This window comes from Trichoderma asperellum, chromosome 5 (genome assembly GCF_020647865.1).
Source record: "Trichoderma asperellum chromosome 5, complete sequence".
In the NCBI taxonomy this organism is placed as follows: domain Eukaryota; kingdom Fungi; phylum Ascomycota; class Sordariomycetes; order Hypocreales; family Hypocreaceae; genus Trichoderma; species Trichoderma asperellum.
In genome coordinates, this window is record NC_089419.1 from 3,236,479 (window position 1) to 3,262,513 (window position 26,035).

The 26,035-nt window shown below is 50.5% G+C and overlaps 10 protein-coding genes across 12 annotated transcripts; 6 read left to right on the forward strand and 4 right to left on the reverse strand.

Annotated features, from left to right (window-relative positions):
• Positions 1-1,380: 1,380 nt before the first annotated feature.
• TrAFT101_009194 (uncharacterized protein) lies at positions 1,381-1,695 on the reverse strand (the record flags this gene model as incomplete). The annotated part of the gene is made up of 1 exon (XM_066128566.1): positions 1,381-1,695. One exon carries the CDS (start codon positions 1,693-1,695, stop codon positions 1,381-1,383), a length of 315 nt encoding a protein of 104 aa, XP_065984686.1.
• Positions 1,696-2,713: 1,018 nt separating this feature from the next.
• Positions 2,714-3,016, forward strand: TrAFT101_009195 (uncharacterized protein; the record flags this gene model as incomplete). The annotated part of the gene is made up of 1 exon (XM_024904160.2): positions 2,714-3,016. The coding sequence occupies one exon, from the start codon at positions 2,714-2,716 to the stop codon at positions 3,014-3,016; it is 303 nt and encodes a 100-aa protein (XP_024755638.2).
• A 189-nt stretch (positions 3,017-3,205) lies between these two features.
• Positions 3,206-3,667, forward strand: TrAFT101_009196 (uncharacterized protein; the record flags this gene model as incomplete). Its single annotated transcript, XM_066128567.1, has 1 exon — positions 3,206-3,667. The coding sequence occupies one exon, from the start codon at positions 3,206-3,208 to the stop codon at positions 3,665-3,667; it is 462 nt and encodes a 153-aa protein (XP_065984687.1).
• Positions 3,668-5,435: 1,768 nt separating this feature from the next.
• TrAFT101_009197 (uncharacterized protein) lies at positions 5,436-6,101 on the forward strand (the record flags this gene model as incomplete). Its single annotated transcript, XM_066128568.1, has 1 exon — positions 5,436-6,101. One exon carries the CDS (start codon positions 5,436-5,438, stop codon positions 6,099-6,101), a length of 666 nt encoding a protein of 221 aa, XP_065984688.1.
• Positions 6,102-7,471: 1,370 nt separating this feature from the next.
• On the reverse strand, positions 7,472-10,587 carry TrAFT101_009198 (uncharacterized protein). The gene is made up of 6 exons (XM_024902837.2): positions 9,919-10,587; positions 9,470-9,818; positions 9,249-9,406; positions 9,062-9,196; positions 8,294-9,003; positions 7,472-8,238 (listed from the first exon to the last, which is right to left on the reverse strand). Exons 1-6 carry the CDS (start codon positions 9,975-9,977, stop codon positions 7,724-7,726), a joined length of 1,926 nt encoding a protein of 641 aa, XP_024755636.1. The 5' UTR covers positions 9,978-10,587; the 3' UTR covers positions 7,472-7,723.
• Positions 10,588-11,585: 998 nt separating this feature from the next.
• On the forward strand, positions 11,586-16,282 carry TrAFT101_009199 (uncharacterized protein). Of its 2 annotated transcripts, XM_066128569.1 has the most exons (8): positions 11,586-11,651; positions 11,710-13,509; positions 13,579-14,127; positions 14,189-14,710; positions 14,773-14,911; positions 14,984-15,063; positions 15,128-15,201; positions 15,256-16,282. In XM_066128569.1, exons 2-8 carry the CDS (start codon positions 13,340-13,342, stop codon positions 15,930-15,932), a joined length of 2,211 nt encoding a protein of 736 aa, XP_065984689.1. In that variant the 5' UTR covers positions 11,586-11,651; positions 11,710-13,339; the 3' UTR covers positions 15,933-16,282. The 2 variants fall into 2 exon arrangements, with proteins under 2 accessions (XP_065984689.1, XP_065984690.1); XM_066128570.1 differs by having other exon boundaries at positions 11,710-14,127.
• Positions 16,283-17,125: 843 nt separating this feature from the next.
• On the forward strand, positions 17,126-18,534 carry TrAFT101_009200 (uncharacterized protein). The gene is made up of 2 exons (XM_024908985.2): positions 17,126-17,499; positions 17,710-18,534. The coding sequence occupies exons 1-2, from the start codon at positions 17,197-17,199 to the stop codon at positions 18,415-18,417; spliced, it is 1,011 nt and encodes a 336-aa protein (XP_024755632.2). The 5' UTR covers positions 17,126-17,196; the 3' UTR covers positions 18,418-18,534.
• Positions 18,533-21,157, reverse strand: TrAFT101_009201 (uncharacterized protein). The gene is made up of 6 exons (XM_024910321.2): positions 20,662-21,157; positions 20,229-20,513; positions 19,497-20,109; positions 19,291-19,408; positions 18,990-19,211; positions 18,533-18,916 (listed from the first exon to the last, which is right to left on the reverse strand). Exons 1-6 carry the CDS (start codon positions 20,936-20,938, stop codon positions 18,782-18,784), a joined length of 1,650 nt encoding a protein of 549 aa, XP_024755631.1. The 5' UTR covers positions 20,939-21,157; the 3' UTR covers positions 18,533-18,781.
• Positions 21,158-22,107: 950 nt separating this feature from the next.
• TrAFT101_009202 (uncharacterized protein) lies at positions 22,108-25,497 on the forward strand. 2 transcript variants are annotated; one of them, XM_066128571.1, is made up of 9 exons: positions 22,108-22,662; positions 22,775-22,930; positions 23,012-23,366; positions 23,449-23,576; positions 23,649-23,778; positions 23,851-23,947; positions 24,007-24,276; positions 24,343-24,427; positions 24,512-25,497. In XM_066128571.1, exons 1-9 carry the CDS (start codon positions 22,520-22,522, stop codon positions 24,627-24,629), a joined length of 1,482 nt encoding a protein of 493 aa, XP_065984691.1. In that variant the 5' UTR covers positions 22,108-22,519; the 3' UTR covers positions 24,630-25,497. The 2 variants fall into 2 exon arrangements, with proteins under 2 accessions (XP_065984691.1, XP_024755630.1); XM_024901338.2 differs by having other exon boundaries at positions 22,108-22,930; positions 24,512-24,713.
• TrAFT101_009203 (uncharacterized protein) lies at positions 24,682-25,950 on the reverse strand. The gene has a single exon (XM_024908984.2). It carries the CDS (start codon positions 25,822-25,824, stop codon positions 24,811-24,813), a length of 1,014 nt encoding a protein of 337 aa, XP_024755629.2. The 5' UTR covers positions 25,825-25,950; the 3' UTR covers positions 24,682-24,810.
• Positions 25,951-26,035: the final 85 nt, after the last annotated feature.

A 26,035-nucleotide genomic window follows, 5' to 3' on the forward strand; every position in this document is an offset into this window, starting at 1 on the left:
CATTCTCCTTTGCTGGCTAGCGCCATCGGCCGCTCCTTGATTTCCCTGCAAATCTCCGATCCTCAGCCCCTTGGCACAAGGGCTCCAGCTCCCCCCAAAGCCTGTTTTCCAGCAGAGAAATACAAGCAGCAAGCAAGTTCGAAATGGTGGCCGCGCTGGACGGGCACAGAGTTAACGCCGTTCCAAGACATTAATTGATTACGGTGGGGGGGGACAGAGTCTCTCTCTCTCTCCTCATCTCGGTTTGTTACGTTGAGTCGAGGTGTTCACTCGCCACGTTTCTTGATGTGCTCCAGTTTTCATCTTACAAACCGTTTCATCCTGGACACACGGGCATCCTTTCCAGGCCTAACTCGTCGTTGCACGGCGTCCAGCGTGCATACGACAGGTTCGGTGGCTTGCTGAACTGGCCTCAAGCCAAGCCCTCCCAAGCCTCTCCCAATTCCTGTTGACTTGTCAGTTTTCACTTCATCACAAGGCGGCCCGGCCTGGGCGAACGGGGGGGAGCTCTTCACACGGCCATTCTTTGCAGCTGCGTTTGTCGTCCATGCTTGCAAGCTACTCATGCGTGCCATGACCAATCCGCTCGTGTCATCTGCCCCTAACCTCGACCACTCATGTCTTGTTTTCTATTCATCAAAATGATACTACAGCACAAGTATGTATACTAACCAACATGCTGCTGCCTTGTCGCGACACACACCTGGGTACTGCAGCCAGAGCACGCAGAACAGGACGAGTACTAGCAGTATCAAATATCAAATCAAACCAGCCCTATTATCACATGTAACGCAGGCTCGGACTTTGCCCTGGATGGTTTATACACCTCCATCTGATAAAACTGTGGCTCCGTTCCACTGGATGAGCCATGTATTACACAGTGTTGTCGGTCTCCCTGGAGCATCTCCGCACTGATCGTCGATTCCCAGCTACCGAGAGGAAGGTAACTTGTGGGTCTCGCGTTTCGAACAGATCCAGTCTGACAGTTTGATCAAAGATTCCAGCAGAGCTTATGGAGCAGCGTTGCGAGTAAAACACTCGAATTTCGCCGACGTGAAGTGTGTAAGCCGGGTTTAATGCCTCATGGGCGAGTCGTGTGTCAAACGACGCTTTGCGCGTAACCATCGTGCTGCAGGCTAGCCCTCCTGGCTCATCACTGCTGGCTCCCGTGCACTTTGTCAACTGTCTCAGATGTAGTAGCGCGCTGCAGCAGGCTGGAGTTGGAGTGGCCCTGCGGCCTATGTCCGGAGGATTCAGGCCGACGATCGTTGGAAAGGCCAGCCAGCACTTTAGCAAGATGCCCTGCTAAACTCTCGATGTCGCGAAATAGACTTTCAGGCCGTGGGCGGGTGCCGCTCACTCAAAGCAAAATACGCCAGCTTAAGCCCGTCCCGCTTCCATGCAATCTTCAGGCCTCGCCACTTTGCATGGCAAGATGCATACAGGCGGTATGTGTAAATTACCGGGTGGCAGTACCAACTTGGGGCCAGCAGAGCAAAATGCAACCCATCCGCCAGTTGAGAATCGTCCTTTTGGTTTTGCATCGATGCTTGAGCCCCACGGCGCCGGCAGCTGCAGATATCGACTCGGCCTAGGCTGACGAATCTTGCTTATTAGCCCTTTGGCCAGGACCTTGTGACCCAAGGCCGAAGAACGGCGTGAGTCGTCGATGAGTTGCGTATCACTGAGGCGCATTATTCACGGCTAATACGACATCGCTGCTTTGACTTCGGGGCCGTGTCAAAGCCATGCAGCGCCGTCTCTCCAGCCGGCCTCGGTTGCTCTCCGATATCGACGCAGATGGGCTTCTCACAAACAAAACAAGCCGCCAAGCCATTGCCACCGGGCACCCGCTCATAAAGTCCGGCACTCTGGAGCTCTCCACGGCCACAAAAGCAATAATGTTACACTCGCAGTCGGCTTTAGTAGCCGAGAGGGTTGGGCTGGCCCCCAACTAAGATTTTCCCATCAAGGAACCCGACCGAGCCGCGGCGGGCAGAGGGTCTAGACCTGTCCAGACCACCTTATCGCATACCGCCTTTGGCATCAGCAAACCGAGATGCAATATTCAACATTGGCATCCGATCGCATAGGCCGTGGAGACTCCGCCAATGAGCTGGCCGTGTTGCACGCTTTGCTGCAGGAGGCTTCACGCAGCCTCTTCTGCACGTAGGGTCGAGACCGACAGGGCGGCGCGACACCAACAATGGAAAAAAGGCAAAATAAAACAGACGACGAAATGGAGAGAAGCAGAGAGAAGAGCCACCCCCAGCGCCGCAGCAGGCTTACGTTTACCCTCCCCCCCTTGGCCTGCGACGTGGACTATTGACGAGTCCATTCTCGAAACCGAAGCGTGCAATGCACGAAGGGCCCAGCACATCACGAGGCGGCAAGAGATGCTTCCAGGCCCTTTTGGCTTCACGGCACTGCCAGGCGGCGACGGTTGAGAAACCGGCCCCGACCCTCGCAAAAGTCTAGGCCCTTGTATTATTTTTCCCAGCGGACAGGCGGGCTTAAGGTCTAGGCCAGCGGGATTGAAAGCTGTCAGGCCGTCCCGCGCTCTCGCTTCCCGCCTTTTAGGCCTGTCGACGCTATTGGAGACGCAGAAAGGCGACGCTCTCAGAGGGCGTTGGGCGCTAATAGCGTGTAGGGCTAGGACTTGGTAGGCCTAAGCCGCATTTTTTTTTTTTTTTTTTTTTTTTGGCTCCCATTCATGCCAGCGCAATTCAGCCCTGCCATTGGCCTGTGGTGCCGGCGCTTCCCCAAAACCACCCTAGAAGGACGGAAAGAAACTTTGGCCAGCCTTCTAGCCTCTTTGTCTCTTGTTGGTCAGATCCAGAGCCAAGGGAAAAAAGACAGAGTCGAGAGCACACACCCCACGGCCGGCTTTCTATTGTGCCTTACTTTATTTTCTTTTTACTTACTCTTATTGAGCCTGGAACAGGGCGTTTGCTTTCCGACGGCGAGAATGGCTGGTACACTCTCACACACTCCCCCTCCCCCTAGGGAAGCTTAGAACAAATGTTTTCTCTATACGCCGTTATTCTCTAGATATGCGATATTTGGAGGCTTACCTGAGGCGGGACCATTGCGGAGCGAGCTGAGTCTATTGTTTATCGCTGTGTATCTTTGGCCGTTGGATCTATTTGCTTGGCTTGCGAGATGGCTTTCAGTGAGTTTTGTTTCATTTTAGCCTTTGCAGCTCATGCTACTACTAGTTGACATGCAGCTACACTTGGAAGAAGCCACCGCCAAAAACACCAGCGTTGGAAGCATATTTCATCTCAGCTGGAGCAAAAATATAACCTCAGCTGATACCAGCTATGCAACTCGTACTATTCATTCATGTTCCAGCTCATCCTCGGCCAACAAAGCCACCACGCTGCTTCCAAAGAACGTTCCATACATATGCAAAGTTCCGGCTCAAGGAACAAAAGGGCCCTTGATTCAGTCACTTCATTGGCCCGCTACTCTCTTTGGCCCCCGCGGGCTTCAAAAAACTTCCGGCGCTACGGGACTACGGCTCGCCCGGGAGAGCTGTGTGAAAGTGCTTCTTTTTCTTTCGCTTCCAACGGCCCGAGCAAAATATGATCGATCTCATTCAAGCGAGCCACTTGAATTTATTGCTCTATTGTTTGAAGATTGTGATTTTCCGATTTTTGCCTAAAACGATTCCAGCTGTACACCATTGCGATGCAACGTGTGAAAATGCTAACTGTAAACGGGCGGGCAACAAAGGAGCAAAAAAACGTGGCAGCGTGTTCAATCCACGGCTGCTAAGCATTAGCTTAACCTTCAAAACCGTCGTGTTAGTAGAGGCCCTGTCAGCTCATCAGCGAGGCGGCCACTAAGACATTGCAGAAAGCTACTATCCCGGCATTTGGCAGCCAAAATGCTTTCAGGCGGGCCTCATGGCGTTTCTTTCCTCTTCTTGCTTCCATTATTTGTTGACCTGTGAGGATATGGGCTATGCTGCTGCGGATGACTCATCGAAACATGTAGGAGCAACTACATACGTAGTATTACAAACGCTCCAAAGCTCGCTCTTCGGGTAAGGCGGGCGAGGCGCGGGTTCACGGGACTGGAATCTTGCGTGAACGTACGTCAACCCCGCGGAGACGGGGGATATATTTGCCACTTCTTTATTCTGTTCCTGTGATTGCTTTAATATTTTTGAGGGGCTATGGTATCGTACGGCGCGGGCGAGGGCGAGGGCGAGGGCGTGTGAGAAACTTTGAGGAATCTCGTGATATTGACTGACTCTTTTTTTTCTTCTTCTTCTATGTCAAGAGATGACTTTATCTGTTTTGATGCTGACACGTCTTATTAAGATTCAGAATCTAGGACAAAAGGTTCAAGCATCCTCGGTTATTGTGCATACACCCTTTTACTAAGCTCCGATTTAGAACCGACCTCATCTTTTAATACTAACTCTTTGTTTATTCTAAAATCTCATATCATGTCTAATTAAAGTCGTGACAATGTGTGTGTTTTGTCGCTTATGCAGGGACTTTGTTCTCGTCTCACCTCCCGAGAAAGTATGAACTCGGGTTTCGGGAACTTTGATAAGTAATGCTCTTTACGGATATTAGGAGAGAAAAGCGTGTTTAGCCATTTTAGTAACTAACTAATTACCTAGGTAGCCTAGTGTCTTTTGACTTGGAGAGGTCCTATTTGTAACATTGAAGCTGCTAGCCTCTTCTTGAAGCTTCTTTCAGAGTCACAAGTTTCATTTGTCATCGATGTTTGAGTCTCTTATAAGTAATACATAGTACATGCATTCATACAGCTTTATTAATTCAGACTGAACTTTTCCTAATTCTGTATATTCTAGTCATAGCCACAGTTAAGTTTTTGGGAAACACGTATGTATCTATGATTACAGCATCTTTGATGATGTGGAGCATTCCGCACCCCATGCATCGATCATGATAGTGGCAATCACCACAATGTACCCCGCAGCGAGCAAAGGAAGCAGCAATAGCAAAGCCCTCCTATCTCATTATACTAAGATTCATCAGCAAGTAAAGAAGTAGTACATATATATGTACAAGTAGGATCTGGCACCGGAGATAGTGTGATAAAAGCCGCCCAAAGAGGGGAGAGCCTCGTCGTTAGCCTGCATGATCGCCATTGTGGAGTGCAAGTTTAATGTGGAGCTTGGAGCTAGAACTAACATTATATCGACTTAGACCGATAGCCGAAGACAAAAGAGCTTCAATTCGCAATACAAGTACGTTTTGCCATGTTCTAACTCAATGAGTGACGAATAAAATAAAAATAAAAATAAAATAAAAATAAAAAAAAGAGGCTATGCTGTTCCACGTGGACTTGATAAAGTGAAATCATTTAAGTCAACATTGGAGTTTGTTCAGAGACCTCAAAGACTGACATTTCTCACGCCATACCCATACACACCCTTAGAGACCTTGACCATGTCAGACCTTTTCAACTCCACCAATGGCGCCATGGGAATCATATCTCTAGGACTAACCATCGCTCAAGGCTTGTTCCGAATCGCAGACGGCATCGGCTCCGCAGGACGAGAAGTACGCGGCTACGCACAAGAAATCAACACCTTCTCCAAACTCCTCAAGTACATCAAGGCAGAACTCGACAGCTCGGCAGATGTATCCATCAACATCCAGAGCCTCATAAACGACGTTGTCGACATTTGCGATCGAGTTTTGACGCCCTTCGACCACTTACACAAATTACTGAGCCCCCTTCTCGACCAGTTCTGCACATGTCCTAACAAGCTTCGACAGCTAGGACTCAGGCTACAATGGATGTTCAAGACAAAAGCCAAGCTGCTCTTCTATCGCGAGACTCTAAAAGAGCAGCACCGGATTTTGGATACGATATTAGAAATAATCATCCTGCAGAGGATGAGAAGAGACTGCAATCTACATCATGTCGGATATGTTTTTATTCGCCGGGTATTTATTGTGCAACTCCACAGTCGGATATCCGAAATAGACTCTGAAGATTCTTCCCCTGCTACGCTGGCGACAGCACGAGATTTACAACTACTTGATGGAGCTATATATACGCCACTTCTTCTTGAAGGAGCAAGAGCCGGGCACAGAAGAAGAGCCTGACGGAGATGTCGTCGAGCATGATACCTGCTTTAGCAAGCCTCGCCAATACATTACACGACTCCAGCGAGCATCTCAGAGGGCAAGGTCGCTCTCAGCGTCAACAGTGGTTTGAAGGTCATTTTTACTCTGAACCGCACGAGTTATCATAGGAGACACAGCATGGCTATTGTGCTTTGCTATAAGAGAAGAAGAAGAAGACGACGACGACGACGACGACGACGAGGAAAAGGCCATTACAAATACTTCACACATACTAGAAGGCGAAATTTTCAAGTGTGAAATGAATGACAAATTCATAAGAGGAACAGCAGTGAAAATCCTCGACAAAAAAAAAAGAACACCCAACGAATTCTACGATGCAATCTGCGCCTTCTCTCAGCGCAATGGTCCTGCAATACGAACGGACATTAAACGAATACAAAAAAAAAAAAAGGCATCCGAATTTGGCTTTATAGCGTTTGACAAACAAAAACCATGGGCGATATATCTCATTTGAACAGCGGTCGATGGCGAAAAAAAAAAAAGATATTCTATACTTTCGGTGAAATAGCTTGCAGCGTCGAAGACTAACGAATTACGACTACTGATCGATGTGGAATTGAATGTTGCGCGTTGAGAGCTTGTCAACGATGATACCTATCCTTCCCGTCAGGGTAGATAGAAAAGAATGAACCCTTAATGGATTCTGAGGAGAAGACAGTGTTGAGATTCTTTGCCAATTCATGGTCGGAGGTCTTGTAGCGCCGTTCGAGGTCGGTTCATGCATGGTGGAAAGCGTCCAGATGTCGAGCCAGATCGTCTGACTTATTATATCGCATAAAGGTCAGTTGTCGAAATTATTGTCTCGTTAAATGGGCCGTGTCTCAATTAAAACGGTCTTGCAGAATTATCCACTCTTGGTGTACTGATGCCGCAGTGATTACCAATATAACAATATCCAGGTGCACCGCAGATATAATCATTACCATGGCCTTGTTGTCTTCTTTAGACCATTGGTTGAGTAGAGCGGTCTGCTCTGTTGTCGCGGGCGTGGTGAGGACAGGACATGGGGCTGTATTTTCAATAACTCCCTAGAGGTCTGCAAAAAGAAACGCAATAGTCCACGCCACTCTCGCCACTCAGCATAGTTATCTCCCCGGCTGGTCAGCTAGGGGAGGCTCAAGGGGTCGAGCTTGAAGGTGAACGCGTTGTTTAACATGGTGTTGTAGAGCTACCTGTCAGATCGAGTGAGTTTGGGCAATGAATATGATTTTGATAATACACCCTACTTTCAAATATAAGATTAGAGGAACATTACCGTCATCTTGACAGACAATTTCCCATTCAACTATATCTAGCTATTGAGAGTCGTCAAAGCAATGATTTAGTGGATTAAAAGCATAGTTTCAAGCAGAGATAGCGGTCCATTTAACATACAGACAGTATAATGAGGCAACTTGTGAACGTATGGTGCGGTTCTCATTTCCATCGTTGATTAATATTACTACATCGGGAAACTCATCACATAAATCTCCAATCGCCGTAGCACATAAACTTAAATACAAAAAGAAAAAAAAAAGGTATCTTATAAGCCCATCCATCTCCATCCAACACCCAACGCTAATAGTATTTACATCTGGCAATTAGGCCCTGCCGGCATTGGCCTGTGCCTGGTTTTGATCGTGGTAAAGCTCAGGGCAAGGACCATTCTTCTGCAAGAAGATGTATCTCTTGATCCACCACGGCAGCACCTCGGTGAGCTGGTATTGGGCGTGGCGGTGGTTTGAGACGCTAAAGACATAGTCGAGTTCCTCGAGCGTCTTCTGCTTGGTTTCGGGAACAAAGAGGAAGATGAGAACCAAGGCGACAATGTTGAGACCGGCGTAGAAGCCAAACGCTCCGGGGGCTGTCATGGCAGCCAACATGCGTGGGAAGGTAAGAGAAAGGATAGAGGCCCAGAAATTGTTGGTAGCGACAGCCCAAGACATGCCAATCTCACGATGGGACAGCGGGAAGACCTCAGCAGAGTACATGAAGGGGACGGGACCTTCTCCGGGAGAATAGAAGGCGTCGAACAGGTAGACAAAGGTTGCGACTGCACCAATTCGAGCCGTGCTGTTCTCGACGTCAGGCTGGATAAGATAGCAAAGACCAGCAGCTGTAAAAGCGGTTAGCTAGAGTGTCGGTATAAGAAATTGATCGCGACAACTTACTGAGAAGAGTCCAGAACATGTTGGGGAAGGTAAAGAGAAGAAGGGCTCGTCGACCAAAGGTATCAATGGTCCACACAGCAGGCCAAGCGAACAAAAAGTTGATCAAGCCAAAGCCCCAACTGGCCCACAGAGCAGTGTAGTCGGAAATTCCGCTCTGTCTGAAGATGGTGCTAGAATAGAAAGAGATGATGTTGATACCGCACATCTGCTGAGCAATCATGACAATACCAGAAGCCCAAGTGGCGCGTCTGATACGAGGAATGGAAAACAGCTCATAGAAGCGAGTGATGATGTTGTTAGTCTGGGTGAGGCCGGCTTGCTGGACAAGGACTTCCTCCTGATCCAAAATGCACTGGATGTAGTAGAGATCTCTAGCGGCCTGAAGAGGGGTGTTTCTAAGTCGCAGAAGTGACTTCCAAGCCTTCAGGTGCTTTCCCTTCTTCATGTACCATCGGGGACTTTCAGGGCAAAGGAAAGTACCAATGACCAAGGGAACTGCGGGGATGAAAGCAGAGCCAAACTGCAGGCGCCAGGCGATATCACCGACCTTACCGACAGCAAGATTGGCACATGTTCCCAAGAAGATACCAAAAGCAGTCCAGATTTGCCAAGACATGACAAGACCACCTCGGATAGCAGCAGGAGCATTCTCAGCGGCGTAGACAGGAACGGTCACTTCTTTCAAACCCATACCGATACCGAGGAGCACACTAGTAGACATATAAGCAGCTGAACTAAAAAAGCTAATGGGCTGGCATGTTTACTTACCGACAGGCAGCCAGCTGTCCCCAAGTCTGAGAGACGGCCATACCAAAGGGGGCGAAAAGAGAGAAGATGGCGCCAAGGAAGATTGTGCCACGACGACCGAGCCAGTTGTTTAGAGGATCAGCGATCCATCCAGCGCTAATAAAGTGTTAGTTACTTTCTTTCAACAACAGGTAAGCAATTGACTTACAAAAGGCAGATTGTGATATAAGGTAGCGAGTTCACCAGACCAATGAGCCAGCTGTTTCTGGCACATGTACCAGCGTTGGCGTCAGGTCCGCAAAGTGGCACATTGTCTGGAATACCGAGAGCTTGGGGGAAAGACAAGTTGGCACCGTTTGATCCAGTCTGGAGAAGTTGTTAGTGGAAAAGGAGAGACGCCTGGTTAAGGAGTAATTGCTGGCCACTTACTTGATCCCAACCCTGAATAGCTGCGGCAATAGAGCTAAGGCCGATGGTGTAGTAAAGTGACCATGGGTGCTTCCATCGGTGTGTGACCTCCTCTCTTAGAGCTTGCTTCTCGTCCTCTTCCAGCTCATTGATGCTCTCGAAAGCAGCAGGGTTCTGTGCTACGAGGGCGCCCCTCTGGAGCAGAGGGAGAATGTCGCTGGGCAGGCCCTTTGTTCTCTGGAACTCTTCAACATTGGCGAAGAGGGTGTCTTGGGGGATGCCCTTGAGAGGATTTCGGATCTCGCCTTCAAGGTTTTCGGTCAAGGCAGCAAGCTTATTGCCCGCGTCTGCAGGGGAAGAGTCTCGGATCCTGTATAAGACGAGGAAGTGTATTAGTTTCACCGCTGCATATAAAAGGCAAGACACACACAGCACCATGGGACCATGTATCAGGAACTCAGATGACTTACATCTTCTCATCGTGCTCTGGATAGGCCACCTCGGCGGCGATCTTGTCGTCTACACCCATTGTGTTGGAGCCACGAGGCCAATGATTCACACTCTGAGACAACTGATTGAGACAAGACAAAGACAAACAAGTATTGTTGGAACCAGAGTTTCTGCCAGCTGCCTATTGATATGAATCAGAGAAGCCCAGCTGTGCCCTGCATACTCGGAGGTTTCATTGAGGGTGGACGGCCCTCTTATATATACACCATCACGTCGTACAGGAGGCACCCGGATCAGCAATCGACATCCCCAAATCTCCCCATGGCGAACAAGAAACCGGGACTAGCGGTCCAACACGCGAGAGGGGCATGCAAAAAAAAATTTGAGGGGCCCCAGCTTTGAGGCCAGGAGACAGGCCATCCCATGGGGGATCTTTGGCGGATGAAGTTGGAGATGGATGCTGCTTGCAGGCTGTGGAGCGAGGCATGGGGGCGTCGGCTGTGGCCTCCCTGCACCTGATCATTGAAGTGGAGGGCAAGCAAGTACAAGGCGGCGAGTCACTTGGGCCGGGGAGCGACAGCGTCGCATGGCAGGGCGTTAACGAGGCCATCGCCAGAATTGCAGCAGCACCCGGCGGCAGTTGGCCATGTGCCGTTAGCCCCAGATCGTTGCGCCAAGTACCTCGATGCCGCCAATGACCGCATCCACAGGTACTTGCGGAGGATTTCGACGCCGCCACACGTCCAGGAAGGGGCAAGGCGCGCACGAGGCGTCGAATGGGAAGGCGCTTGGCGCCAGCCCAGGGCGCTCTGATGCGGTTAGCTCCAGGCAGCAGAATAAAAATCTGGCAGGGGCCACGGGCTAGCATAGCGCGAGCTTGTTTCTGTGGCCGGTGGCGTCGAGACAACAATACGGTGGATTCTGGAAGAATAAAGGGAAGCAGCCATGTGTTGCCGGCCAGAGTCGCGGTGAGGCCCAGGTTTGGTGTTGCTGTAATACCTACTGCTGCGGTGCTAAAACAAAACTGACTAAAAACCCGCCTCTTGGCAAGGCCATGCAAGTGTGTACGGTATCTGCCAAGATGTGCGGCCGGATTGGGAGAAGAGCTGCGCTCTGCATATGTACGGGCTTCATGCGAGTGCGGAGAGACTTGATTTCTGATTTTTTTTTTTTTTTCTCTCTCGCTCATGGTGGAGCGATTTTTCTCTCCTCTTTTCCCCTTGCAGAGACCAGGCGTTTCTTCACAAGCTCTCCAAGTGGGCCTCGTCTCATTGAGTTCAGCAGAGTAAACAATATCGGATAGAGCTTTGACTCGAGCATGGCTCAACTACGAGGACTAGTCCCCCGGTCTGGGCTTTGACCATTCGTCGACGCTTCATTCGAGTGGAGATGCGCTGATGAGAGCTGGCAAAGAAGATGCTAATCCATGCACTTGCCACCGGTTAGCGACTCGAGACCAGGCCTGGCACGGCAGCCGAATGCGGTCATCTCTGCCGGTGATGCCCTCACCATCTGGCCTTGCCCTTCGTCATCAAGCAGAAGCCCGTGTAAGCCCAGGTTGTACTAGCGCAAAGAGGGTGTCACTTGCAACCCACAGGCCGCTCTCTGGCTCGCCTATTTTTCATCCTTCGTATGCTTGCATATACTGTACATATAAGACTCACCTCATGTTAAAGGGATGGGCAGACTCGACCCCTTTCGTTGGCCGTGCGACTCGACAACGCCCGTACAAAGCTGAGAAATCAGATGGTTTGTGAGCAACTAGACTATATGGAATTACTGCATGATAATATCTCTACTAACAGCAGTAGTATTACCGCTACTCCAGACTACCGCAACTATACGCATTGGAACTAACAACTCAAACGACCGGTAGCCAGGCAGCAGTTTAACAAGATGACAAGATGGAGAAAAGCGGGCAGGTTCGGACGCCATGTGGCTACGTCTCTCCAGCTTCTCCATCTTCTCCATGCCAACTCGATGGGACGGGCTAGTCCGGAAATCTGCCACGCCAATTCTCCCTTTACCGGTTGGCGGGCATGCCGAATTCTGAACAGCCAAGAAAGCGCACATGTAAGACAACCTCTGCCACCACTAGTCGTTGAACCGCCTCATCCTCCAAGCCAAGCTAGCAGATGAATTGCTTGTCGTAGCCTCGTCTGCTGAGCTTATGGAGTTCTCCATGCTCTCTTGCGGCGATCGGCAATCTGGAAGGATTTGGCATTCGGGTGCTCAAGTAATCGAAACCGGCGCCGGTTACCCACTTTGCTACTCATGTATGTACAAGTATGCAAAGATGTTACTCAATCATCTGATCTCGGAGCCGCGTCTCAGCATGGTAGAGAAGTCGTGCCATGGAGATGCTTGTTGCAGAAAAAGCTGATCCTGGAATCGTTCCAGTGACTGAATCGCACCCGCCGCATCCACCCTCCCCGCGGGATCCAAGTCTTCTGGGGACAGATTCCCACTAGGCAGCTCTCCGATGTGAGACAGTCAGCGTCCGTTGAGCACCGGCGCGCAGTAAGGGAGAGAGACGGCAGATGAAATGCCCTTCTCTTGCGAAGCCTGGTTTCATCATTGAGGCAAAAACAAGATCCTGTCCCAGAGATGCAGGATGCGCGGCAAATCACATCACGGAGCGACCTGACTGGACGATCCGATACGAAGCGGCAAGGGACAGGCTAATTCCAAAGCCTCTAGTACAGATGTGGAAACCATGGCCAAAGAGGCGGCGATAATTTTAGCAACCTGGCTTCCGGCCTCTTACTAAACATCCGATTGCGTGCATTTCCGGAGCAACAGCTTTCGAATCTCTCGCAGTCAGAATCCTAATCTGCATCGTATCTGGCCAAGACACCGCTTGTGACAAATATTCCTCGCTTGTCGAATGCTAGGCTATGGAAATCGTCAATGGGCATGTAACCTCAAGGCAAGTCGGCACAAGTACTTCTGGGCTGCGACGCAATCTATCTAGACAGCGGCAGCAAGAAGAGAAGATGAGTGAGTGAGGGTGTAACCATGGCGCCGCGCCCTCCTTGTCGACGTTGTCTTCCAAGTGCCTGAGCATTGGCTTTGTGAAGATATTTCGACAGTGCCAGTTATACAGTATGTCTCCTGATAGGCTGCAAGACCGGCATTCGGCATTCGGCAAGGCTGCATCTAACCCGATTTTTTTTTTTTTTTTCCTCCAGACTGTGTTTCGACTCGGATGGCAGCGCCGGAGAGCACGGCTTAGGCCCTTCCTTATTCCGTGTAATTTGGCCATTCTGCACTGTGAACAGCGCCTCCTTCTTCGCATGCTATCAACCCGCCGCTCCTCGATCCCGGCAAGCATCAGCTGCCTCCTCAAACTTATCCCATTCTCTGCTAGAGTGATCGTCTTAGTGCGCGACTCGACGCGATCCAGACTTGCTAGAAGGTGCAGCGAGGCTGTAGGGCACCATGGCTGAGCAACCGCCCCGTCCGAAGCAGGCCGCCTGTCTGGTCTGCAGGCGCAGCAAGATCAAGTGTGATTGGATGCCCTACGAGGCAAAGTGTAGACGCTGCATCCACCTAAACTGCGAGTGTATTCGCCCAGAGTTCCATCCTGGCAGGCAAAAGGGCATTAAAAAGCAAGCTCCCAAACCAACCATGATTCTCTTCACATGCACCAAGACAGCCGTGCTGACCAGGCAGTAAAGCAAGCGTGTTGGCATCGACAAGGCGCTGTATCAGATTGAGCAGGCCGTCAAGCGCGTGAAGTCGGGAGAGCCGCGAGGGGCTGAGGACAAAAACCTCGTGGCCAGCCTGAGACAGCTGCTGGATGACGTAGACGCTAGTGAAGATGCCGCCGAGCATTCGTCAAGGCAAGGGTCACAGAGCAACACGCAGGAGGAAGAGGGAGGCTTGACCTCTAGTGAGGAAGACGATGAGAACGACAGCGCCGGCCAGCGGTCCATGGCCGACTTTGTGCAGCGCACAGAGGAGAGCCTGGCCATTGACGATGCCGAGAACCCTCTCCAGCTGCTGGCGCGCGCGTCCTACTTTCACCCGCCCAGTGGCCGTCGTAGCCGTCGAGACTCGCCTCAGAATCCGCAGCATGACCCATCCTCGTCCAAGAAGGACCCTGAGTCTGCTAGGGTCCAGCGGTTCTTCTCGCAGGCAAAGGTGAAGCTCGATGTTGGCGAAGACCTTGACCCTGTCGATCTCGGCCTCGTCACCATGGACGAGGCTGAGTCACTGTTTGACTAGTAAGACAGATTTTTGCCCCTTTCCATGAGAGCGCATAAAAATGCTCATGATTATTTGCAGTTACTATTCCAAGCTCGTACACACGAGATGGGGTCTCTCTCCTCGAGTCCATACGGCGGCTTACACGCGCAGCCGATCTGCATTTCTTTTTACGACGGTCATGGCCGCGTCTACGCTTTTTATGCCTACTGCGGGCCCCTTATCCAAGAGGCTGTTCAATCATGTCAAATTGCTGGCTCAAAAGGTGATTAACGACAAGTACAAATCCGTAGAGATTGTCTTGGCGTTCATGACCCACATTCCGTGGATATTTCCGGGAGACCATACCATGGATGATGAAACATGCATATACATCTCGATAGCGACAACCATTGCGTTCGATCTCTCCCTTCACAAAACATTGATGCCCAGGGATGCTCTGGAGTCGGGGTCAACGACTGTATCAAGGGGAGAATGCCTGGATCCGCGAGCTGCCCTCGCCATCGATGGGTTTCCAGATGTTGATCCGTGGTCAGAACAAGGCCAGTTATTGTTGCGGGCACGAGAAAGATGCTATATTTCTCTGTTTGTCGTGGAAAGAGGGTAAGTATCGTTTGAAACTTGTATATCTTATATAGTAGCCTCGGTTAACATGGAGTTTTTAGAATGGCTTTGGCTCGTGGTAGGCCGTTTATGATTCCCATCACACGAAACATCAAGGATGTCGATACTTGGCACCGATCCCCGCTGGCAGATGAGCAAGACGGTCCCGTGGCATCTATGGCCGCAGTGAGAAGAGATTTGGTAAGACAATATGAGTGTTTCCGAATTGATCTCTCCCTATCAAAGCACTATTTATTGATACACATATCGCAGGATGCTCTCTTCAATACAGTTCGTGCGCTTTGCGATGGCTCTCAGACTAGTAACAGTGATGGGTCGCTGGTAGCTCGATCGTACGTCTTTTGCTTCTCTCGTATTGTTGATCTCGTATTGTTGAATGTCTAACACGCTACCCAGGATACAAGGATCTATCGAACGATTTTTTGACCAGTGGCTTGCTGAATGGGGTCTGATGATTGGTTTGGGTCCTGGTAAGCCATCTAAGAGCTGAGAGTGAGAAGTAAGCTTACTGATTCAAATCACAGAGCGTCGTCTGCCCCCATATGTCGAGATTCTCTTCGCACATACTCGCCTCTCGACCTATGGGCGCATCATCAACCACCCAACAGCACCAGTTGAAGTTCGTATATTTTTCCGAACTGCTGGGCTATCGGCAGCCCTAAACGTGATGAGGGCGGCGATACAGGGAGAGTCGCAGCTGCAGTCGATGCCCAATAACACGGCCATTATGATTTCCTTTGCGGCTTGCTTCGCTTTGAATATCAGCTCGTATGCGCCGGATGGCTCTGGGCTTGCGCCAAGTATCAGGAGGTTGATTGAAGAGGCCACTGGTGTACTGGAACGGATTGGAACAGTCACTCCGCATAGAAACGGACTCTCAGTCTTGTACGGGAAACATCTTCAGCACCTACTACAAATATCAGGCCCGCCAAAGATCAACCGAGCACCAAAGCCAAAACGGACAACGCCTTCATCGACGGAGCCAATGCAAGAAACGCCACCAGCACCACCAAGCAGCTTTATGGACCAGCAGGTGTTGTGGCCAGATATGGTACAGTTTTCGACCATGTCGGATGACCAAATTACGCAAGTGCTGAACCAGCCCGGCAACGTGTTTGAGCCATCATTTGGCGGCGGCATGTCTTGGGAAGACATGAATAATTTTGATTGGCTGAACTGGCCAGCTTTCAACGCGAACTAGTAGCGAATGCATTGGGAGTCTGGCGGTTTTTTTGGAATTTGTAGAAGGTTTCTTTTGTTTTGGGTCATCAGCGAGTGCCTAAAAGATATTTTAATGATTCTAACTTGGTTATGATTAGACAGCTGGTGGACGATTTAAGAGCGGCACATGGATGGTGGTCATATCAGAAAACCAAGCCAAAAATGTGGGGGAAAGGCTGGCAGGCGTGCTTACAGCTTTAGTCTGTTTTAAGCTTCACGCATATCGTTGCCCGTTTCAAGGGGATATTTATTGTATATACATTTACAAGCAGATGAATGAATTACGACGTACGAAAGACGATTGGCTCGCATCAAGGACTCATCTAAAACAGAGACAGATCGTACGATTTTTCTTTTCCTTTTCCATTGTGCCAAGATAGGAAAATATGCGAGTTTGCATGTGCTTGACGGCACCTGTCCGAGCCTCAGATGCAATGACACCCTCCCCCTCTTCCTTGCTGGTTGATATCATTTTTCAGTTGTTCCGCTCTTACTTGTACTGTTTATTTCGTAAGTCGTATTTTTTTTTTTTTTTTCTTTTTTTGGGTTTGCAAGGGGGGAGGGCGGAGTCGGTGCTCAGATGTAGGCGGCATTCAGATGTGAACTCCGTTTTTAGGCTCTTATCTCTGCTTTAGTTTTGGGTCTGGATGAGGGAAGAGGGGCTATGCTTGTAGAGGAAAGGGTGTGGCTGATGGTATTAGCATGTTGGATTTTTATATATTAAAAAATGACTCGAGGAGAATTGGAATGTTGATCATGCTTCGTTGTTTGCATACATGTATCTGCTTGGATGGCTGCCGGACTAATTGACACACCCTACACATATACTATTATATAGGTATATGCACTCTGTAATAGGTAGTATTATACGCAGAGCCTACTATTAAAGTGGGATATAACCCTGCATTGTCAATTTCTACAAGAACTTACTGTTAATAATGATACAGAATATTAATATAATTATATTATACACTCCGTTGAGAAAAAACAACTTTCTTTGACATCTGCTCTCTACCAGTTCATGTCGTTCTCCCCGGCGCCATGTATAGCCGAGGCCCGGCCGAACGGCAACCGGATCTCGAAAGTGGGTTTCGGGTAGCGGCAGTAACAAAACCGCCCCCCCGTTTTTAATTCTCTCTTTTGTCTTGGGCATTCCGATTCCGTTATTATGTCATTGTTAATTGAGAAGGGATAAAAAGCAGGTCCATTTATAAATTAAAAAGAAGCAAGACTTGGGTGGAGTTATGACGGGGGAAGTGAAGCTGCCTCTGCGCGCTGGACGGGAACAACAACAGCAACAGCAGCCGCTAAACTCACCATCTTCATCTTCATCCTCATCCACATCAACCGATAAGCGACGCAGGCGGCGCAACATGTCGAAGCTCTCACCAGGACTGAAGGCGCTGATCAACGCGCCATTTGCGAGGCCCGGGCCGTGCAGGGTCGCAAAGGGCGCTGCGTCGGCGGTGATGGGGGAGGTGTTTCGGGGCATTGCGCGGGAGGCGAGGGGGAAGGGCGTTGGCGCGAGAGCCTGGCTGGCGATTTCTGTGAGTGCCTTCTGTTTGGTGGTTTACTCTATGATTGCTTTTGAGTTTGGTGTAATTCGTAGAGAATTGCGTCTTGCTGCGGCTTCACTTAATGTGAAGTGTTATAAGAGCCCCCTCCAACGGGCTGATGGCAATATCAGGGGAACGAGGGGAACCAAAAAGGACATCAAATAATATGATGAAATGACTGATAGAAAAACAAACAAACAGGCTGCTGCTACCTTCACTCTCAACTCGCCTGACGCGCTCTCCATCCTCCACGGCATCGCCACAGCCGAACGAGGAGGCTCTCCAGCAGCCGAGGTGCGCACCGCGGAATTCATCCGCGAGGTCGGCCTCAAGTGCATCTCCTTCAACGGCATCCCGCGCACCATCAACTGCCTCAACGCCTTCCACGCGTCTCTCCCGGAGCACGTCACGGCAGCGCTGGGCAGGGAGCCGTCGCGCACGCTGAAGGCGGACAACGTGGAGGGCGTGAAAGCCCGGGGCAGAGGGCTGTGGGATTCGATCTACGCGCCGTTTGAGGACAAGCTGGTTGAGAAGCTGGGCGTGTCGCATCCGGATCTGCCCGTGGTGATTCTGAATTGCCATTACGGCCCGCTGCTGTCTGATCCGGAGGGGGGCCAGACGAAGAGGGGGCTGGGGAGGGTCATGACGAGCTTGGTGGCGGTGGCGGCCTTGAGGGCGCAGACGGGCGTTGGGCCGCAGGTTTTGTCGCATGTGTTTGGGCTGAGGAAGGCGGTTGATGATGGGACGTTTCGGGATGATTTGGAGGTTGAAGGTGCGGGGAGGGAGGAGAGTGAGAGCGAGGAAGGGGTGAGGTGGTTGGCTGGGGATGAGGGAGGAGAGTGGATGTTGAAGGCTGTAGATAGGATTGTGGATGGATTGGGAGGAAGTAATTTTGGAGCGAAGCTATGAATGGCGATTATGATGCTTTTGTAATGAGATGTAGATTTGAATACTGTTAGTCTTACTTTTTACAAATATACACGTAGACAAGTTGTATATCAGGACGGAATTACATGTACAAACGGGAATATGGTTTCATATGCATGCTAATATATTAAAGCTGTATGCTATGCCAAACACTCTTCTCTTTCAACTCGTCCAACACTAACAGAATAATCCGAATGGTATATATAAAAGATGACTATATCGGCCCATATGCTCTCTGAACTTCAACCTAATAACTCCATTTATTGCTAATGTCCCTGGTGGGTATCTCGTTCCTCCTCTTTTTACACAAGATCCTATTCTATTCTATTGCCAATCTCGCAAAAATTTATTCCATGGTGATAATATCATCCGCTACCGTAAATGCCGCATCTGTCTTGCTCTTTACTTCCTCAACGGTAACACCCGGAGCCAGTTCAGTGAGCTTCAGGGTGCCCTGCTCGCGGTCTACCTGGAAGACACACTATTAAAAAAGAAAAAAGAAAGTTAGTACTCGGCTTTTTTCAAAAGAGCTTCAAAAGGGGGAGTGTAAATACCAAGTCTGTGATGATGGTGCTCACGCATCGAGCTCCCGTCAGAGGCAAGCTGCACTTTTGCACAATCTTGGACGATCCGTCCTTGGCGACGTGCTCTGTCGCGACAATGACTTTGGTGTTTTCCGGGTTGGCGACCAGGTCCATTGCGCCGCCCATGCCCTTGAAGAGCTTGCCGGGGATCATGAAGTTGGCGAGATCGCCTGCTGCGCTGACTTGGAGGGCCTGAGAGAAGATGTCGTTAGCTTTGTGAATTTTGATAATCGAAAATGAAGAGTTTCTCGATAGTGGACTAGGTACTTACACCGAGGATGGAAACGTCGACGTGGCCGCCGCGGATCATGCCAAAGGACTCTGAAGAGTCAAAGGTCGAAGCACCGGGAACAAAAGTGACGGTCTGCTTGCCGGCATTGACAAGGTCGCTATTAATTTGGGAGTCAGCTTCCAGTCTCACAAACTCATTGCACCAAAATCCACATGAAATATTAGAAAAAAAAAATAAAAACTTACGCATCAACTTCCTCCAGCGTGGGATGCGGTCCCATGCCCAAAAGACCGTTCTCGCTCTGCAGCCACACCGTCCTCTCCTTGGGCACAAAGCACGCCGCCATGGTCGGGATGCCCACGCCCAAGTTAACATAGTAGCCCTCCTTCAGCTCATCAGACGCCCTCTTTGCAATGCGTCGCTTGCGCTCCAGGCCGGGATTTGCTTTGGCGTCCTTAGCTGTGACGTTTGCCTCGGCCTCGGGATCTCGCAGCTGCAGACACTCGACCTGCTTCTCCACCGTGGCCTTGACGACTCGGTCCACGAAGATGCCCGGCAGGTGCACGTCGTCGGGGTCGATCTCGCCCACGGGCACGATGTTCTCGGCCTCGACAATGGTCAGCTTGGCGGCTTTGGCCATGAGCGGGCCAAAGGCGCGGGTGGTGCGGCGGAAGACGCAGTTGCCGGTGGTGTCGGCCTTCCAGGCGCGGATGATGGCGACGTCGCCGGGGAGGGCGGTTTCCATGAGGTATCGCTTGCCGTTGAAGTCGCGGATTTCGCGCTTTTTGCCGTTTTCGAGGGGGGCGCCGCCGGAGGGGTTGTTGCGGATGGGGATTTCGCCGTCTTGGAGGAGAGTGTCTGTGGTGATGAGGTTAGTTTTTGCCCGCCATGTTCGCATGCATATATATATATATATATATATATATATATATATATGGGTAGATAGTGTTAAAAGTGTGAATAGTCGTGTCACGTACATGCTCCTGTAGGCGTGTAAAACGCAGGAATGCCTGCTCCGGCTGCTCTCAGGCGCTCTGCCAGAGTACCCTGCGGGCACAGCTCAACTGCCAGCTCGCCATCGAGGTATCCCTTCTCGAGCACCTTGTTGCCACCCGTATATGATAAAATCAAGTTGTTGATTTGGCCAGACTCGGTAAGGTGGGAAAGTCCGCCACGGCCTTCCAGGCCGGCATTGTTGGATACGGCAGTGAGGGAGTGTAGCGATTCGCGGCCTCGACGGTGGAGAGCTTGAATAAGAGTTTCTGGAGATTGGGAGAAAAAAAATTGATTAGTTTCGATAATGCAACTGCTTTGCCTCTTTTGAAAATTTAATTTATTCCTTAGTCCCCTCTTTTTCCAGGTGGATAGACCAGACAGGCAATGACGGGTGAAAATCACGAGATGGCATACCTGCAATACCACACAAGCCGAATCCGGAACTCAGAATCGTAGATCCGCTTTTTACGTCTGCCACGGCGGCATCGACACTTTCGTAAACCTTTGACTTTGGTCGAGTTTGCTGTGCCTGTGACAGGCGGATGGTTGTCGTCGAGAGGAATCGTATTCTTACGGGGCTGGCTCTTGTGGTTTGGCGAAACTGAGCCGCTGCGGAGTTGAGAAAGGAGGATCTGGTAGAGGCTCTTGGGAGGGCCAGTTTCGGATGGATTGGTCGAAGTAGGGTTGCCATTTTTTGTACTGTGTTGGCTAGAAAAAATAGATAGTTGTGGGAAGAAAAAAAAAAAGAATAAAATGTATAGATAGAGATGGGGTGTGCAGAGAGAGGGAGCTATGCAGCTTAACACACTCAATCAACTAATCATGCGAAATGAAGAAGAGAGAACAAAAGAGAATGTTATTCTTTGACAGCAGAAAGTAAATAGAAAAATGACTCGATCCAAAAGCTACACATCAAGAGTCATGGCGAGACGCTATTCTTTTATATCGAGCTCTCGGCATTGCCAGCATTAAAGTTGTCCCAAATACGGAACTTATTCGGGAATATGCCCTAGCCGGCCGGCCGGCCGGAAGTTTTAGCCCACGGTGTGGTGGAGCGGCTGGCCCGAGGGCCGGGGGGCGAAAAAAAAAGAGGGAAGAAAAGAAGAGCTTTCTCTGGATTCCCTGTGCTCCTATTGGCTGAGAGGAGACGAACTAGACGGGCACAGGGGCGTTTGCACTATTTGGAAAAATCGAGAAGTGTCGCCGATGATCTCATAGATGGCAATTGTTTGTTCGCTGCGTTTGCTGTCTATGCTGCGTTTGCTGTCTATGCTGCGTTTGCTGTCTATGCTGCGTTTGCTGCCCCGTGCCAAGTTCCATTGAGGGCATTGAGGGTCCATCAACTGGAGCGTCATAGCGTGCTCGTGCTGTAATGAGATGCTACCAACTACGGAATAAGAGGCAACAAGTCCATGGGAGAGAGAACTGCGGCCTGCGCATTTCAGAATAGTAGTATCAATGTGTGCCTTGTATCTCTGCTGCACAGCCTGACTCGAGTACTGTGCATACGGGATCTCATGTTTTAGTTCTTAGCCTACCCTGGAGCAACCCCCACAGAACGGCATCTGTAACTAACACCAGCAACCGTAGCTCCCGCTGTGAGATGATACAAGCCAGCTTTGCCAATTGCCGGCCTGAGAGTATAGCTTGAACCCGTCCGAGAGTAAATAGCCGGAACCATCACGGCATTTGTATTACGGCGGATGACAAGCACTATTCGGACACGGCCATTTACAAATATATCATCGCCATAGCTGTCCATCACGGTTCACCGTACATCTCTGTCTATAGCTTGACGCTGCACCCAATCGCCCTCAACAATCTACCAGCAGATCTGCACTCACCATTACCCCATATTTCACCTATCCCCAACGAGTCATAGTCGACATAGACGAACCTCCCTTGTTCTGCTTTCGTATGCAAACGACAAACGAACAAGGGTTCGATGCGGGGCAGGCCGTAGTGCGCGGTTGCGGAGAGACAGAAACCGCCGCCCTGCTTCCCCCAGACTCGCGAATCCTGCGCAAGAACAAGACGGCATTTGCTTAATCTGTGTTGCCCCCCCATAATACCCTAGCAGAGAAATAATGGGGAAAGGGTCAGAAAAGGTATATGCGGAGAAGACAGATCGGTAGAGCACAGCACCAGTCCCGGGGGAAAGCTGCCCGAAGCTCTCCTCAGTTCTGGTGTTACCTTTTTGGCTTTTACATTACATCCCTTTGGGCGGTGAGACAGACGCTTCTTCTTCTTGTAGTTGTTTTTATTCACTGCAATGACCATTTCGCGTGCTGGAAAGACGAACTTTGAGGACGAGAAGCAGCAAGAGCTGGAGCTGGAGCATGGAGTTGGTTCTGAGCAGGAGCGCCAGCAGGAGGCTGCTTTGGCGAGGAAGATTCTGTTCAAGATAGACACAAGGTAGGATCCCAAGCTCTCAGTGGGAAAAAATGTCTATGATGGATAGCATTGCGTAACGTCATCGCCAATAATTGCCATTATCAATCGATGCTAACCAACGCTGCTTCTGCAGAGTCATGCCCATTCTGGCTCTTTTGCTGCTCTGCTCGTTTCTCGATAGGACCAACGTCGGCAACGCCAAGATCCTCGGCCTCGAGTCCGATGTAGGCATCACAGACGGCCAATACTCGCAAGGCCTCGCCGTCTTTTACGCCACCTACATTGCCTGGTCCGTCTTCTCCACCATGCCATGAAACTTACAATCATCACAATAATACAGCAATAACTAACATGATACCTTCTCTTCCAGCGAACTCCCCAGCAACCTCGTCCTCAAGAAATTCTCCCCGCGCATCTGGCTCCCCACGCTGACCGTCGCCTGGGGCATCATCACCATGTGTCTCGGCTTCATCCGCTCCTTTGGCAGCTTCGCCGCCGTGCGCGCCCTGCTGGGCATCGCCGAGGGCGGCCTCTTTCCCGGCATCGTGCTGTACCTGTCCAGCATGTACACGCGCGGCGAGCTGGCTCTCCGCATCGGCATCTTCTACACGGCGGCGTCGCTGTCTGGCGCCTTTGGAGGGCTTTTGGCAAGGGGGTTGTCGGCGATTGGGCCGCGGGGCGGGCTGGAGGGCTGGAGATGGATTTTTATCGTCGAGGGCCTGTTGGTGAGTTTTGTTTCTTTCGTTGATAAGAGGTGTGCAACCTGATGAATTGTGGGTGGGTGAACTGACTTGTAAACAAAAATAGACTGTTGCTTCTGGCGTCGTTGCCTTTATCTGGTTGCCGAATGGCGTTGCCAGCGCAAAGTTTCTCTCGACAGAGGAGCGAGATTTCGCTTCTGAGAGATTGGCAAACGACAACGGTGGGCGCTTCAAGTACGCTCCCCGTATACTTACTCTGCGCTCTTCTTAGGTAGAACCAAACTGACTCACTTCATCGTCATATAGCCCGGCACTCGAAGCAGAAGAAGCCTTCAAGTGGTCCGAGGTCCGCCGCGGTCTCTTCAACGTCCAGATTTGGCTTACCTCGACGGCCTATTTTGCCATGCTCTCGGGAGTCTACTCGTTTGGTCTTTTCGTACGCTTTCTCAAAACATTCTTTTTCTCCCTTTATACATGATCAATTTGGTTGATGCTAACTTGACGAAAGCTGCCTACGATTGTCAATGCCCTTCAAATCACGACCAACGCCAACAAAGTCCAGCTCTGGACCGTCATTCCTTATGCCGTGGCAACTCCCACTACCGGTGCGTTCATATATCACACTCATACATGAATAGAAATGCTAACATGTCGCCCCGCCAAGTTGCCGTCGCCCTCATCTCTGACCGCATCAAGCTCCGTGGTCTGCCCATGCTCGTCATGCTCCCCATCTCCATTATCGGCTACGCCACAATTGCCCACGTCCAGTCAGCCAGTGTCCGCTTCGGCATGACTTGCCTCATGGCCATGGGCATGTACAGCTCCGTGCCGTGCGTGCTGGTGTGGAACGCGAATAACTCGGCGGGACATTACAAGAGAGCGACGACTTCGGCTTTGCAGCTGGCTGTAGCCAACTGCGGAGGGTTTGTTGCGAGTATGGCTTCCTCTTATAGAATCTTCCTCGATATTCAGATGGCTAATGAGCGAATTGTGTTTACAGCATTTGTGTACCCGAATAGAGAGGGGCCCGTCTATCTAAAAGGACACTCTATCATTTTAGGATTGCTGTGCTATGCGTGGTTTGCGTAAGTTTTTTTTTTTTTCTTTCCTAATGCATCCTGTTTATTGTCTTCTCTGGAAGAACAGGGAGGCTGACTGCGAACAAATAGTGTCTTAGCCAATGTGCTTTGGCTATCCAAGATTAACAAAGACAAGAAGATGGGCAAATACGATCAATACGCCGGCTGTGGCGATGATCGCGATCCCGAATTCGAAATGATTCTGTGAACAAACACTTTTCTTTTTTTCTTTCTTACGAGACTATGTGATATCATAGCTAGCGGATGAATTTGGTTAATTTTAATGAGCTGATACACACTTATCCCACATGTAAAACATGCCCTCATATTTGCCCCTTGTAACTGATTTAACCTCGCGAGAGAGTGTACATCTATCTTATCCAAGCCCATCATCCCAGCAACACCCTGACCACTTCTTCAACCTCATCCGTGTTTCCAAATATGATGCCTCCCCGCTCATCACAGCCCTCCACCCCCTTCTCCAACACATCCCGCCCATTCTCATCCACAGCTTTACCTCCAGCACACTCCACCACCAACCCTACAGGAAACAGCTCGTACAGCTTCCTCAGCTTCGCCTTGCTCGCCCGCGTCACAGGCGAAATGTACACGCCGTGGCCTTTGGTAAGAATGTGGCCCAGATCCGGAACAAGCCCCCCGCTATACCGCAGCGTGTACTTTTCCCTGATGAAAGAGGCAACAAGTTCAGCATAGGAAGGTGACTCGGCAGCAGCCCGTAGATTGGCGGGGGCAAAGTATCGCGTTTTGTACGGCGGCGAGGAGAGCCTGACGTTTGGCCGGACGAGCTCAATGTTGCAGCCGCTGTCGTCCAGCCCAAGCTCAAAGCATAGGCCGGCATCTTCCGGCTTCTCTCGTATGGCCACGATTGCAGTCGTCCGCGGCCCGTAAACGCCCAGTATCGAGCAGATTTGCTCTTTGGGGCTTTTGCCCAGTGCGGTTTCGCCTTTCCAGATTCCCAAGATTGTGCCCACGGACCAGTTTGCGCCTATGATGGAGCTGCCGTCAAGAGGATCAAAGGCAACTGAGAATCTCTCATCCGAAGCAGCAGCAGCAGCAGCAGCAGCTTCTCCTCCCTGATGGACCTCCTTCTCTTGCGGGTCTTCCTCGCTGCTTGCTGTCACTACAAGCGGGCATTTCGCCAGCGCTGCGCGAACCGCGTTCTCAGCCGAGACGTCCACGTTGAGCTGGTCGTCTCCAAACAGGTTTGCTGATCCGGCGAGAGCTACGTGATGCGAAGTACGCAGCGACGCGCCGATCTGGGAGATTGCGGTGAGGAGGTGCGGGAGGAGAGACGTGCTGAGAGCGTGGAGAGTCGGAGATGGTGACTGAGAGAGCTGAGGGGGCAGCCATGGAGGCAGAGGAAGGGGAGGTTGTGAAGACATGTTGTGAAATATTTTTTGATGCTGTTTGAGGGAGAGAGAAAAAAAAAATTGTTTGTTGAGTCTTTTTGGTTTGAGAGGTGAGATTCTGGAGATGCGAGTTTTTGGTGTTTTGGTGGAGATAGCGGGCTACGCTTAGCGGTTCAAAGCGTGGATGATCGACTTTTTAAAGTTTCACTCGCTCTTTTGTCTTTAAACAGCATCATTCCGGTGA